Source organism: Phascolarctos cinereus, unplaced genomic scaffold, assembly GCF_003287225.1.
Source record: "Phascolarctos cinereus isolate Bilbo 61053 unplaced genomic scaffold, phaCin_HiC Scaffold_1;HRSCAF=81, whole genome shotgun sequence".
In the NCBI taxonomy this organism is placed as follows: domain Eukaryota; kingdom Metazoa; phylum Chordata; class Mammalia; order Diprotodontia; family Phascolarctidae; genus Phascolarctos; species Phascolarctos cinereus.
Window position 1 is genome coordinate 79161636 of NW_027555514.1, and position 16252 is coordinate 79177887.

Here is a 16252-nt window from a genome sequence, read left to right on the forward strand (position 1 = left end):
TGTGGATCTAGGCATTTTCATTTTATTTTATTTTATTGTATTGTATTTTAGTGAGGCAATCGGGGTTAAGTGACTTGCCCAAGGTCATACAGCTAGTACATGTCAAGTGTTTGGTCTGAGACTGGATTTGAACTCAGGTCCTCCTGACTTCAGGGCCAGTGCTGTATGCTCTGCACCACCTAGCTGCCCCCTAGGCATTTTCATTTTAACATGGATCTTAAGTTTAATTACAATCCAAGAGATACTGCAAGACAGTCCATGATTAATTGCCAAACAAATGTTGCAGGCATCAACTACTATGAGTTCTGGAGAATAAGACATCCCTATAGAGAGATTAAAAAACTAAAATGTAGGGTGGCTTTCAGTCACATAACAGCAAGGGGAAGTGTGATGGCCTTAGAGTCAGGGGTCAGAATTGGTTTCAAACTTTGCCCCTGACATGTACTGACTATGATCTCTGGGCAGGTCACTTAACCTCTGAGTACACCAGGCAAGCCCAAGTGAGACGAATTGCCATAGCTAGATCGTGAATGTGTTTGTTCCAGAGCTCTCCTTCTTTACCATATTTTTAAAAGCATATCCCTGAATGGACAAATATTAATGAACTTTACCTGTAAGAGGAAGTCATTCTAAGAGTCAAAATTGGAGTCCAACACATCTTTCTTTAGTCCCTGGAATTAAGAGGACTTGTCACATAGCTCCAGAAATTCATGATGGAAAAGTCTCTTCATCTTTCACTAACTTATACTACTGTGCTGAAAAAATACATATATTTCAACAGAAACCACCATAAATATTCATAACCAGTTCAGAGAACTTTTTCTTTATGTGTATATGGTAGTGATGAGTGAGTACCATGACAACCTACGAACAAACAAATGCAAATACACATATGCCAGAATGTGGTGATATGCAAGGAAGGAAAGAAGAAAGGAAGGAATGAAGCAAGAAAGGAGGGACAGCAAAGAAACAATGGAAAGAAAAGGGAAGAGAAAAGGAAGAGAGAATGAAGGAGGGTAGGAGAGATTTATTAAGTACCTACTATGTGTCAGGCACTGTGCTAACTGCTTTACAAATGTTATCTCGTATGATCTTCACAACAGCTCTGGGAGGGCTGTTTAACACCTATTTTATAGGAGAGTAAACTGTGGCAGACAGAAGTTAAGTTCCTCACAGAGCTAATAAGTGTCTGAAGCCAGATTTCAATTCAGGAAGATGAGTCTTCCTGACTCTGGTCCCAGTACTCGAAAGGGAGATGTCTAAAAATTTCCAAAACAATCAGTTCATTTGCTCCAAAAAAATCAGTTGATTCATCAAGGAGAGGGACTCATCAAACTATTAGATAGCATGTATGCAAAATATGAGGCAAAATGATTTCCTTTTCAACCAGTAGTCATGGTACAGGTGTAGCCAGAGAAGAAGCTTTTCTTCTGTGTCAAACTCTTGCCAACAGTGAAACAACCATTTATTACACATTTGATGAGCTGCTTCTCTGCCCTTTTTCAAAGCAATGAAATCACTCCTCTTTAGCCTGGCATCCCTTATTTTATTGAAGAGTATATCACCCTTCTGACCATAATCCAGTCAACAATAGTGTAACCATAGACATACCAGTTTCCTGGGATCCCCCAAGCTACTCACACAGTTGGACTTAATAATAACAAATACTTGTGCCTGGCACGTAGTAGGTACTTAATTAATAGTTGTAGTTGACTCAAGATGCTCAAGGATCTCATGGGTCAGAGAATGAGATGCAGTGAATTTCTTTTTGTTACCAAGAAGTATACTTGCCATGATCTAGATAGGCTTAATGCTAATGACCCCATACAGTACTAATTCAGCTACTAGACACTAAGAGGCCTCTTGTGTGCTACTTTTCCCCTATGAAGATGATGTAAACCACAAGTAAAGCATAAGCTTTGAATAATTTTTCCAGTAATAAGGAAAGTTTACACTGAGCCATTCATACTGCTTTGCCTCGTTCCTCTTATGAATAACCCACATATTTGCAGGACAAATGGTCAACAGTTTTCAGAATGCAATCTAGGACACCAAAATAGGTACTTGACCTTGGTCTTATTAGCACTATATCATAAGCAAACAAGCCAACTCTTGTCTAGACCCTCCCTGGCCACGTGTCCAAATATCAGAGGACTCCTGAATGAGCTCTAGATAAGAAAATGAAGATAAGGAATAGCTCAAAGTCCTTCAGCCCCAGACCTGCCTTTGGGGGGAGCCAACTCTCATTTCCCCAGCCCTCTTTCTAATATCAATCCTCAGTTTTGCCCTGAGAAAGTAGTACTTCCATCCTACACAGACATTGAAGGTTCCCGGATAAATGATGCAGTTTCTATCACTGAAGATTTGGATTTATCTTAACAAGCACAGGATTCTTTATATCCAAGAAGAACTCACCTCCCAGGATAGATGATTGGTAGCTGCAAGTTTCCTAAGGAAAAAGGCAATAATTGAAAGAAACCTCACTGGGAGCTGTCCTTGGTGCTTGCAAGTCTCAGACACTGGTGGCAAAGTGTTTCTCTTCTAATAATTTGTCCTTTGGGCATTGGCCACAAATCAGTTAGCCATGTTGCCTAATCCTACCTTGTGTTACATTCCAGACTACCACCAGCAAACTTTCCTATGTAGACCTTAGCCTGTCCAATCATACCTTTCACCAACTCCCGATTACACTAGGCCACATCGTGACCCACAGCATACCATGCTTACATCCATGGAGGACTGGCTGGCCATTTCCCTTAAGACAGAACAACCCACTTCTCACACAGGAGCTTACTGACTAGAACAATTATGTATTAGTTGTAAAATTTTTTATTTGAAGTTTAAATACAAAATGAGAAAGAAAAAAAAACATTGCCATGTACATAACAGACCACAAGAGAAGATTCAATATAAAACAATAAATTTCCATTTCAAGAAAACCTACAAAATGAATACTATACATTGTTTTCAAAGCCACCCAGCTTTTCTTTGCTTCCTTGCTGGTTTTCTTTTGTTCTCTGCTGTGCACTTTTTCCTTTATATTTTTCCCCTTCCTCCCTCCACCACCCTAAAGAAGGTTACAAATAAGTGTGGATAGCTATACATATACATAGATATCTATAAACATACACATATATACACATATACATTCATGCATATACACACACACACACACACACATATATATATACACATATACATTCATGCATATACACACACACACACACACACATATATATACACATATACATTCATGCATACACACACACATATATATACACATATACATTCATGCATACACACACACATATATATGTATATATATATGTATATATGTGTATATATACATATATATATACACGTGTATATATATACGTATATATACACATATATACATATATATACATATACATATACATATACATATACATATACATATATATATATATATATATATATATATATATATATATATATATATGTAAGACCATACTATGATTATTTCCTCCTGTCATCTGGTTCTCTAAAGGTAGACTGCATCTTCCTTCCTAAATCCAAGTCTTTCTATATTTTTTTCAAAGTCAACCAACTCATTATTTCCTACACCATAACAATATTCCAACCCAATCACATCCTATCTGAGAGATTGTCTATGAAAGTTTTCTCCCATTATTCTGCATTCCTTCTATTCTTGGCTACATAGGTTTTATTTATACAAGAAAAATTTAATTTAAAATAATTGAAATTGTCCTTTTTATACTTCAACAATGCTCTCACCTTATAATATAGTTTAGTCTGATACTGCTGAAATCTACTTCCTTTATATATTTTTTCTGTGGTTTCTTTGAAGTTCCTGACCTTTTGTTCTTCCAAATGAACTTTGCTATTATTTTTCCAACTCAATAAAATATTTTTAGTAATTTTATTAGGATGACATTGAATAAACAGACTAATCAGGTAAATTTTCCATTTTTTAAATTATATTGGCCTTATCTACCTATGAATGGTAAATATTACCTCAATTATTTAGATCTGAGTCTATTTGTATAAAAACTGTTTTATGTTTACATTCATACAGTTTCTGTATCTGTTTCGGCAGGTACACGCTTAGGTATTTTTGTACTGTCTAGGTATTTCAAATGGTCTAAAACAATATTGAGTAATATTGCTGACACAGTGTAGTTTCTTTATTTTTCACTTTTGATTAACTCTATGTTAACTTTAACTTTGTCTGAGATCCTGCTACTGCTCTTTTTATACACTAAATTCTACTCTTGCCCTTTATTTTATGTTTGTGTGTCTCTCTCATTTTTATCGTTTCCTGAAAGTAATATATTGTTGAATTAAATTTTTAATCTGCTATCCATTTCCATTTTATGGGTAAATTTGTCCCATTCACATTCTAAAGCTGCAACTACTTGTGTGGTTTCCTCCTTCCTATTTTTTCTCATTATCCTTCTCACCTATTTACCCTATCCTTCCTCACTCCTCTCCTTTACTTGTACCCACTACCTTGCCCTAACCATCCTTCTCTAAGAGTAGCTCCCTTCTCCTCTCCCCCTCATCCCCTTGCCCTCTTATTTCTTTCTGAATTTAAAAGACTTTTATATCCTTCTAGATATGTAAGTTGTTCTTCTTTAACCCATTCCTGATGAGAATAAGGTTCCAGTGCTATCTGCCCTCCCCCCTACTAACTTCTTCTGTATCAATTTTTACTTTTATGTCTCATTTGCATGACATAATTACCCCTTTTTATCTCTCTTTACAGTTTTATTTTTTTAGAATCACCCCACCACACTCAACTCAGCCCAAGGCCCTTCTTTCAAACTACACAAATAATAATGACAATCATAAGAATGCTGCTAATATTTTCACATATACGAAGTAAACAACTTGACCTTATTGAGTCCCTTATAATTAGTCTTTAGTTTTTACCTTATATTTCTCTTGGATGTCATATGTCAGATTTTCCCATAAGTTCTGGGGTTTTTGGTCACAAAAACCTGAAGGTCTTTGAGTTTGTTAAATGTCCAATTTTTTCATTCATGATTAGATTTAATTTTGCTGGGCAAGTTACCCTTGGTCTTAACCCTTGTTCTTTTGCTCTAGAGGAATATAGTATTCCAAGACCTATGGTTCTTCAAGGTAGTAGCTGCTAGGTCTTGTGTAATCCTTATTGTAGCTCTATTATATTTAATTTTTTTCTTGTTGCTCCCAATATTTTCTTCTTAACCTGGGAGCTTTGAAACTTGAATATGAGTATTCCTGTCAGTTTTCTTCCTGAGATCTCTTTCAGGTGGTCATTGGTGGATTTTTTCCTATTACTTTCTTGCTCTAGAATTTCAGGGCAATTTCCTTTTATAATTTCTTGTAATACTGTATCAAGATTCTTTTTGTGTCATAATTTTTAGGTAACTCAACTATTCTTAAATTACTTCTCCTTGATCTGTTCTCCAGATTGGTTGTTTTTCTGATGAGATGTTTCACTTTCTCTTCTATTCTTCTGATTTTTTTTGAACAATTATGTATTTATTTCTGGCTACTGGAGAAAATTTCTAGGGCAGAAGATAGAAAGATGGCCTCAGATTCAGGGTGACCTGGTGTCAAGTCCCACCACTGACATACTAGCTAAGGTTCTTATGCAAGTCATATAATATGTCAGTACACCGGTCAATGCTAATTATACATTGATTATAAATTGTAGAACAGTTGCAGATCCTCTTTGGTAGAAGATCCTCATTTCCTCATTAATAAGTACCTACACGGATTAAATCCCAAGTATGTACAAATAATGACAACAATGATCAAATGATGTCAAATCCAATAATTATTCTTACAGTGTTGCTAACTCTACCTTAGGCCTAGTCAAACTTTCTCCCAGCATTAGCCCATTATGTATATCATGCCATGTGGACCCAGATTTAGCAAGTAAGGATGCTTTCATGTTGCCTTTATCCTTATCTAATAACAGACCATTTCCCTAACAGGAAAAGAATAAGACATGGTGAATATTCATTTATGGAGATACCAGAGTACTTAGCTGAGTGGCCCAAGTTGTCACATCACTGCTCAGTAGATTTAAATCTCATTTGAAGTAATGTCAAGATGTTAAACTGATAAGCTAACAACCCAAAATGCCCATTACATGCTGATCCTAATGATTATCACAGTTCTTTCAACTTATCTCAGGCTCACACTTGAAGTGATAGACTGGTCAGGAGCCTATCCAAAAAGGGATCTTGTAATTGTTTGCATTGTTACTTTGAGGCCAAGATTTGTCCTCAGTAAGGAGATTGTGTCTCTCAGCTAAAGAGAGGCAGCTTTTTCCAAGATCTCTTCTCCACTTATCTGTGGTATTTCAGTGATTGACAAACAGACAAAAACATATTTATTTAAGGATTATCTATATTGAAAACTGGACATGGGATTTTGTCTCTGTCAACATTGCAGTAATATCAGCTGTTTGAACAAAAGGTGAGATATTTTTCCATTCAATCCAGAGTGCTAAAAACTCTCCAGTTTATATGCAGGAAGACATTTGGTTTTATTGATTCTGTTAGCTGAATAAGTTGAAAATCCTACAACTAAGCAAGCAGAAGGTTGATTTTCTCCTTATTTTAAAGGTTATTAAGAAGAGGACAGATATAGAAGTTATTTGTCTTTGGACAATCTTGCACAATCAGAACTATTCAAAAATGGGCCCGTAAACTTTTTTTCTCAAACCCAATACATCAACGACCTGCAGTGTAATGATGTGTTTCTTGTGAATACTAATTATACTTTGCAAGAAGGTTGAATAAAGTACTTTGTTATAGATGGGCATGTCAGTTTCCTTGCTTTTCACTGATGATGAATTTTAAAACCACTTTAAAGTTCCCCCAAAATCCCATCAATTACTTAAGCATTTACCTTCATTTATACCAGAATCCTTTGCCACAAGCCACAGCTTAAGATCATTCTGCCCAACCAGCCCATGGCTAATACTTTTTTTGCAGACAAAGTCATTTCCCACGAACAGCCTCATGAGCAACAAGGAATGCGTTTGGGATAGGGAACAAAAATTACAATAAGGTATTGAATCATAGACTTCATGACAAATATAGTCATTTCCTCTAGATCATACCTTTCTCGTTTGTTCAAAAGAAAAGCATCTATAAGACCAAATGAAGATCATTTTACTGATATTGGACTTTCTCCTTGTTTCTTGGCATCATCTTGGCACTGGAGGGGAGGGAAAGGAGAGAAGAAATAGTATCACATTTCAAAGGGAAAACAAACCAAAAAAATCCAGAAAACCCCAATCAACTGTGAAAAGTAGACAGGATCCTGTTTTCCAAAGTAACAATTACTAAAATGCCAAAAAAAAAACCCATCTATTCTGGACTTTGTAGAAATTCATATCTTATCTTGGAGAGCAAGGAAACAGTCAGCTTCTACGGAAATCATGGGCTGTAAGAGCATATCCCCGGTGTGGGTGTGAATTAATATCTGGGAAGAAATGTTGCTATCAAATGCTGAGTCCCTGAAAAATCCATCCCAAGCACTGTGTTTCTCACTGAGATTTCCACTTCTTCAGAAGTTTTCAATCTGAATTCTATGTTGCAATAGGAGATCTATTCTAAAAGGGCAGCTGTTTCATTCCTTTGCTGGGGGGGCTGGGGGAAGACAGACAATCTGACTTGTAGAAATGACCACAGTTTTTTTTTTCAAATGAAGTTATGCAAATCTGATAGACTAAAGTAAATGTTTCATAAAACCAATGACTGCTTAAATTGTGGGACTAAATTGTTTGTATATAAATATTACCTTTTATATTCCATTTGAGTTTTATGTAGATGAACACATTACTTTAATGACCTGCATTTACAGAGTAAGAGCAGGAAAGGCTCTCTCTGAAATCCTCCCCAGCCAGATGGCTGCCTTTTCTTGCATGAGATTAAAAGATGTTTCTCATTCACAGCACTGCTTCTGAGGCAAATTAATATCGCTGGCTAAATTGCTTGTGTTTTTGGAATAAAATTTAAAGAGAACTTTTTAAAGCAATTGGTGTCACAGGTTCTTGGAGCAGATTGCTCTCCAGGTACAGCATGCTGGTTTTAAACATTCAGTAATTAATGGAAAGTATTCTGTGTTAATTGACTGCTTCAGGAAAGGGAAATATAATGACTCCTTATTAATCATGAAAAGAGATGTACAGCATGGAAGCCCCACAATAATTGCACTAACGGTGGAGAAATGTTAATTAATGAAAAGAACAATGATGTAAGAAATTAGCTGCATAATGCTTGCTCCTGATGGAGGTTGGGTTCTAAGCCCATTACTTAGTGTAGCAACCACTGGATGGTGTTGCCTTAAATAGCAAAAGCCTCTAACCTTTCCCCACTCCCATGAAGAAGAGAACATCTTAAAAAGTTGCCAGCATTTGGGTTTCTAAGATTGGAAGACAGGGGCAGAATTCACCCTAAATGATATTTACTTGAAAGAAAAAGCCCTTATACTATTACACTGATCTGAACTTCTAATGTCAAAACTGTGTCCATATGAAAATGAGGTCATTTGTAAGTGTCATTTGAGTTCAACACAACAGAACATTCTAGTTTGAGGTGGGAGGAGGGGAGAGTCAGAAGAAGCAGAGGTAAATTATTTCTCCTTGGACTAGCCTGAATCCTGGAATTTCCTGGCACAGACTCTATTTTTTAAATAATTCTTTATTTCTCTTTGTTTTTGCCTAATTTTATATCCTTTGGAGAATTTAGAACTTCCCTTCAGTATTACTAGTAACTATTTTTTTCTATAGAAAAAGGACAAGTTTTATTAAAATGCAGACTAACCATTGAAACTTCATCCAATCATAGCTAGAAAGAGCTCAAAATCATTAGTAGCCACAAGGCCAAAGCCTGTCATGACCACTCCAGTGTGTCTCTGCAGCAGCCACCAAGCGAAACATTTCCATCAGCATGATGGGAAGTGTGTCACCTAGGGAATCAGGGCCTGGGGAAAAAAAAGCAGCAGCAGGATTTTGCAAAACGATGGAATGTGACTGGGTTGCTTCTTGCATTCAATTCTTCTTGCACTGGCTGGTGAGGTTGCTTTTGACTTTTTTTTTTCTTTTTCCCCACCCAGATGGAACATTCTTGGGTTGCAAGGAGCTCTCCTCAGTCACTTCATTGAGCCCATCTACTTACACAGCATTGTAGTGGGTAGTCTACATCACACTGGTCACCTTTCCAGGGTAATGAGTCACAGAATAGAAGACATTGGTCAGCTGCCAACTTCATACCGGCATAACCGGCCGCTCCTCAGTGGTAAGAAAGCATCTGCTTGAAGGACAAAGGATTGATTTTCCTGTCCATAACTGTGTTGGATGTTCATCCTGTGTTCACTTCTCAGGTCAAAATGGTATGGCTTTCAGCCACAGAATGTTTTAGGGTTTGATAAGCAAAATGTAGAGACTATGTAATTGTTCAAATAAACAGTAAGAATTGACAGTGGAACCAAAATAAAAGAGCTTCTGAGCCTAAGAACAAATAGCATTTGAGAGTTGATATTAAGAGGGGGAATTGTCAAACCAATACATGAATATATGGTTTTAAATGGGGCTTCTTAAGTCACTGTGTATCCTGTGTTTTTGAAGTAGACAGTACAACTCAAGAGGCACTAACAGTTATTTGCAAGCTTGTTTCAGACAATGACTGTCTTCCCTCTTCTGGTATGATTCTAAGACAAACACTAGTTAGCATTATCCTAAGAGCCCTGGGATGTGGTCTCCATCACAAGGAGCATATTAAAGAACCACATAATTTTTGTGGGGTTCTCTACTGAAGGCACACCACAGGAAAACCTCACTGGAATAAACCAAAAGTATCTGCTTTCAATCATGAAAGTAGGCATGGTCAGCAGATGGAGTGAGTGTTGAGACCACTCTTCTAGTGGTGCTCGCCTCTAAAGTAACCACTCTGGACCCCAGACAATGGATTTACAATACTTCGAAAGATCTGTAATCAAGCTTTTTCCAGCTTGATGGACCTATTAGAGAATGGTATCCAACAGCAAAAGCCTTCAAGAAGCCAGGGTCATCCTAACCCTATGATGAAAAGGCATCAAAAGACTTGCTGGAAGCGATGTTTCCAAAGCTGATCATATTTTGCCTTCATCCAGTTCCTTCTGCTTATGGCTCTTAGAATTGAAAATCCATGTGTATTAACTAACACACACAGTGTACTAAAGTAACTAACTGTCCTTGAAAGGGCTGAAGCATGCTATGTTTCAAGCAATTTTAATTATGGAGCCAAAGCCAAAATCATACTACTTATACCTCTCTACTAACTCGGTTATGTACATATATCATATGTTATCTAATTTTAAAATATTATATGTGTATATTTTTTAAAATTTTAAATTTTAAAATGTGTGTATATTATATAATATACACATTATATAATATATTATCTATGCATGTTATATATTATACAACATAATGTATATCTGTATATGTGCATATATGTATATATACATTCAATATATTCTATATAATTGTGTATACATTATAAAATATGCATGGGTTATTATATAATATACATAAATAATATAACAATATAGTATAACATAAATAATATGGTTAGTGGAGAGATTAGTGAAAATCTTCTAATGGAATCTAGTTAGTAGAAACATTCTCACTGAAATGTCTTGGTTTGGGAGATAATTAATTCCAGGTGCTCATTTTCTTCCTCATCAGAGGCACCATTTTATAAAAATTTTTAAAAAGAACTCTAGCAGATATTTAATACTACTCATCCAAAAATTTTAAACCCCCCAGTCATGAATGGAAAATAACATAAAGGGGGGGGATGTCATGGAAGTATCAATGATTTCATCATTAAGGTAAGACTGATTTTTACACAATCCATCATGAAAATGTTTTTAAATGGACAGTTGTTTTGTACTGAGTAGACAAAACATTTGAGGGAGTAAATTATTAAATGTTTATCTCTTTTGGCATCACATAAACAAGGTAATAGAAAGAATATGGAAGGGAGAGCATGCTGAGCTAGGTCTCAATCACAGTTTTACATCTGAACCAGCTATGGGACTTTGGGCAAGTCACTCAGCTTTAATTTCCTCCTTTTCAAAATGGAGATAACAAATACTGGTCCAATTTCATGTATATGAAAGTGATGTGATAATTTAAAAGCAAGATATTAATGGAAAGTGCTATTGTGATTCTAAAGCATAAGATATTTTAACCTTATCATTCTAAGTGTGACTATTAACCAAGCACAACGTCGTTTTAAAGTTGGAGTGACGCCACACATTTGTGCTTTTAAAAAAACACAAAGAGAATAATACTTGAATCTTAAGACTGAGTAATTTAGAGAATCCTGTGCAAATACATTTTCTGTAATTTTTTGGTTGACTACAAGAAAAAGGTTTTTAAAGCCTGTTATTTAAGGAGATCCCATTATTTCATAACACAAGCATCTTTTTATGTTGTTGCTTTATACTTACAAATCACTTTCATATATGTACATTTATTTTAGTCTTATGATCACCCTCTAAGGTAGTCATAGCAGATTTTAACCTACTTTATAGCTTATATGACACGGTTAGTAAACGGCTGTTAGGACTAGAACCCGGATTCTATTGTCTGACTCCTCATCTAGTCCTTGCCCTACCTTAACCTATAAGGTCACTGTCAACACTAAAATTAAATAATATCTTAGAATCACATTGATTCCAGGAGAGATAGGTTGCCATAGTAGAGAGAGACTTGGAGAAAGGAAAACCTGTGGAATTCTGGGTAAGTGATTTAACTTCTCTCCACCTCAACTTCTTCCACTGTAAAATGAAGATAATAACAGCAGACTACAATGCCCCCCAGGAGAGTATGGAAGGAGTGAGGTGGACCTCTGGTTGCATAAGTAAAAACAGGAATTGTCAAAGTGGCCTTTAGAATTATATTCAAAGATGAATGAGGGATCAATCAAACTTCATCACTGCTTGTTAATTACATGGAACAGGAAAAAATGTTCAGGAGACAAAAAAGGCAAAAAAAATCCACTTTACTTGAAAGGAAGGGATGGAAGGAGAGAAGAGCAAAAGATATAGTGACAGAGAGGGAAAAAGAGAAAATAGAGAAAAAGGACAGGGAGAAAGAGAGACAGAAAATGTATTTAAGTGTTGACTATGTGCCAGGCACTGTGCTGAGCACAGGAAGTACAGATACAAGCAAGACAGAGCTTATATTCTAATGAGTGAAGACAACACAGAAAGGATAGCTGGAAGTGGGGATGTATCATCCACTCCACCTCCTCCCCCAGTGAAGCTCTGAACTCACTCTTGGAATCATGCTGGGCTCTGATGGGCTAGCTTTGGCAATGCTCTTGCCCAAATCCAGACCTTCACCACGCCTCCTGGCCATTTCCACTCCACTCCACACCACACCACACCACCTCCCACCAGGTCATCATCTCTACCCAAGTACAAACATGAATCGCCTGACCCAAACCATTAACAATCCAACCTCTCTTTCTACACTTGATTCCCATGGCTTTCCCTTAGGCATTCTACATTCTAGCCAAATAACTACCTGCTGTTTCCTATACTGGAAAGAGTAATTGTTAATGGTTTGGTGTCAACATGGCGGGTGGTTTCTAGTGGAGTACTGGAGTACACATACTCCAGGGACCCATATTTGGCGCTGTGCAACTGAACATTTATCTATGTCTTAGGTAAAGACATAGAGGGCATGCTCATCAAATTTGCAGATGCCACAAAGCTGGAAAGGATAAATAACATACTGGATGGCAGAGTATGGGTCCAAACAGCTCTGGACAGGCTAAAGCTCTGGACTAAATCTAATAAAATCAAATTTGATAGGCATAAATGCAAAGTCTTGCACTTAGCTACAAAAAAATCCAACTCTACAAATATAAGAGCAGGGCATGAATAGATAGTAATTGTTCCCAAAAGGTTCTGGAGGTCTTAGTATACTACACACTCCACATGTGTCAGCAGTGTGGTGCAGTAACCAGAAAGCTAATGGAATCTTGGGCTGAATTAGGAGGGGCAGAGCTTCCAAAAACATGGAGGTGATAATCCCATTCTACTCTGCCCTTGTTAGACCTCATCTGGAATATCATGTTTAGTTCTAAGTTCATGACATCAGAGTTTTGGTTTATTATAGAGAAAAGAAGGCTCGGAGTGAAGAGGAGAGCTGATGATAGATGTGTTCAGCTATTTGAAGGGGCTCTCATATGGAGAGGAATTAGATTTGCTCTACTTGGCTTCATGGGGTAGAACCAGGAGCACTGAGTGGGAGTGGCAAAAAGGCCAATTTTGCCTTGAAGTCAGGAATAAAATCTTGCTAATAGTTAGAGCTATCTAAAAATAGACTTGGAGAAGGAAATGGCAAACCGCTCCAGTATCTCTGCCAAGAAAACCCAAATGGGGTCACAAAGAGTCAGACATAACTGAAAATGTCTGAATGACAAAAAGTAGACTGGCTAGCCTCTGGAAGTGGTAGATTCCTCTTCCTTGGAGGCCTCTAGTCAGAGGCTGAGGAGATAGTCCTACATGTTTGGGTTGGACTAGATGTCTACTGATGTCTCTTCCAACTCTCAAATTCCATGATTCTGTAGATGTTCCTTTTCCCACTATTTTGACTTTGCCTATATTGTCCCCTATGCCTAGGATGCCCCTCCTACTCACTTCAGACTTTTCAAGACTCAGTTCAAGAATCCCTAGTTCCCTCCAGGACTCCAAGAGCACTACTTTCCACACAAGTCCTTTCTTTATCTCTCAACCACAGTACCTCCCCAAAAAATGCTTTATAATTGCCTTATATATAACCATCTATAAATATGATGTTATATACCTGTTGTCTCTTTGACGAGTTCCTTGAGGGAAGGTGTTTTGTTTTTGTTCTGGAATCTTCAGGTACTAAGTTAAATGGCTGACAAATAGACATTGAATAAATTATTGTTGAATTGTATAATTCATGCCTAGTTCTGTCTTCTCGGGAAATCAGTCATGCAATAATGCTTTTAATGTACTAACAGCCTCTAACCCGAAATTCCTTATCACCTTCTCTTTTCTAAGCCAAAGAATCCCATACCCTATTCCAAAATAAGGGCTTTGCTTAAGTTCATGTTGAAACTTTTTTGTTTCTCATATTCTAGAATCATAGAGCCAAGGAGATAAAAAAGATGCCAGAGATCACAGGCTCAGTCCTTCTATGACCCTCTCTAGGCTTTTAAATGTCACTTAAATTGTCTATACCTTTATTCACCTTACATTTTGAACTCTGGTATAATGAGAAACAGCTAATTTCCACCAACTTTTAAAAACAATCCTTTCCTGCCAAAGCCCTTCTGCTCCATATCTTTTGAAATTATGATGAGCCACATGGGAGCAGAGAATCACGTTACTAACAGGCTGGAAAATGAAAAATGCATCTCTCTCTCCTGCTACTACTTAACGGAACAGCCCTGCAAGCTTGTGCATTGTTGGGATGTGGAAGATGAAGAGACAGAGTCATTTATCATTTTGTATGAGATCCCCTTTCCTGGAACTAAGAGAATCCCCAAGACATCAGTGAAGGACTGCGCTCGTATTAGGTGCCCAAACACCTAGCATCCGTAATATTGCTGCTGTCACTGATGTGAGTTTTGTAGGCGCTCACAGGTTCAACGTTGGTAGCAAGTATAATAAAGGCACACTCATCCTAGTGGTATACATGGCTCTTCTCTCAAAAGCCCTACACTCCTCCCTAATTAGATCAGAAGGCACTGACTTCAGTCCATCAGCATTTATTAAGTACCTACTATGTGCCAAACACAACGATAAGTATGTGAGATACAAGGAAAGGTGGTGGTGGTGGTGGTGGTGGTGGTGGTGATGGTGATGGTGATGGTGATGTTCCTACTCTAAGAGTAATGGCTGTAGGACCAAGAAATCTGGGCTCAAAGACTGTACCAGGCATTTACTAGATGAGGATAATGATTATCAGTCAACAAGCTTTTATTCAGTTCCTACTATGGTATGCACCATAAATACAAAGACAAGAAAAACAGAAAGAAACAGTCCCTACTCTGATAGCACTTCTATTCTGGCAGGTAGACAATGCACACATATAAGTAGATATAGAATAGACACACCAAAAATGGTGTGGGGGGGTGAGAGAGAGAGACAGAGACAGACAGAGAGACAGAGAGAGAGACAGAGAGAGAGAGAGAGAGAGGAGAGAGAGAGAGAGAGAGAGAGAGAGAGAGAGAGAGAGAGAGAGAGAGAAAAGGGAATTAGGGAGGGAGGACACTGAGCCCTGAAGGAGATCAGGAAAGGCTTCCTGGGGCTTCTACGAGATGTCAGTGAGGAGAGAGTACATTTCAGGCATGGAAGAATGGCCGTCATAAAGGTATAGAAACAAGATAGACTTCCATGTGTGAAGAAGAGAGAAAAGTCTAGTTTGGCTAAACCATGTAGTGTAGGCAGGAGACCGATGTATACTGTGACTCAACACATAAATTGGGTCCAGGATTCTAGAGGCAGGGCAGCTAAGTGGTTCAGTGGCTAGAGTGCCAGGCCTGGAGTCAGGAAGACTCATCTTTCTGAGTTTAAATCTGGCCTCAGACACTTACTAGCTGTGTGACCCTGGGCAAGTCATTTAACCCTGTTTCCTTATCTAGCTGGAGAAAGAAGGGGCCAATTGCTCCAGTATATTTGCCACAAAAACCCTAACTGGGGTCATGAAGATTCATACACAACTGAAAAATGACTGAACAACAGCAGAAATTCTAGAGGTAAAAGGGAACCACTAGAGTTCACTGAAAAGAAGAATTTATATGGTCAAATCTACAAATAAGGAAAATCTCTTCAGGAGCTGTGTGGAGGATGGATTGGAGTGCACAAAGACTTGAGTCAGGTAGATAAAGGAAGAGGCCATAGTCCAGGTGAGATGTTATGACAGAATCAATTAATCAACATTTATTAAGCACCTACTATGTGCCAGGAACTGTACTGGGGATATGAGAGAGAGAGAGAGAGAGAGAGAGAGAGAGAGAGAGAGAGAGAGAGAGAGATACAAAAGACAATCTTTTCCCTCAAGGAGCTCATAGTCTAATGGGGGAGACAATATGCAAATATATATATATCGAGAAAGCTATAAACAGGACAGATGACAATTAACAGTGGGAAAGCACTGGAATTAAGAAGGGTGGGGAAGGCTCCCTGTAGAAGGTAGGATTTTAGTTGAGAC

At 37.6% G+C, this 16252-nt stretch overlaps 1 protein-coding gene across 1 annotated transcript in view; it reads left to right on the forward strand.

Annotated features, from left to right (window-relative positions):
* The window catches only part of ADARB2 (adenosine deaminase RNA specific B2 (inactive)), a 651932-nt gene that overhangs the window by 620281 nt on the left and 15399 nt on the right, over positions 1–16252 (forward strand). Inside the window, exon 8 of the mRNA XM_020990375.2 lies at positions 9124–9305. Coding sequence (XP_020846034.1) covers positions 9124–9305 — 182 coding nt within the window. The remainder of the gene's footprint in view (positions 1–9123; positions 9306–16252) is intronic.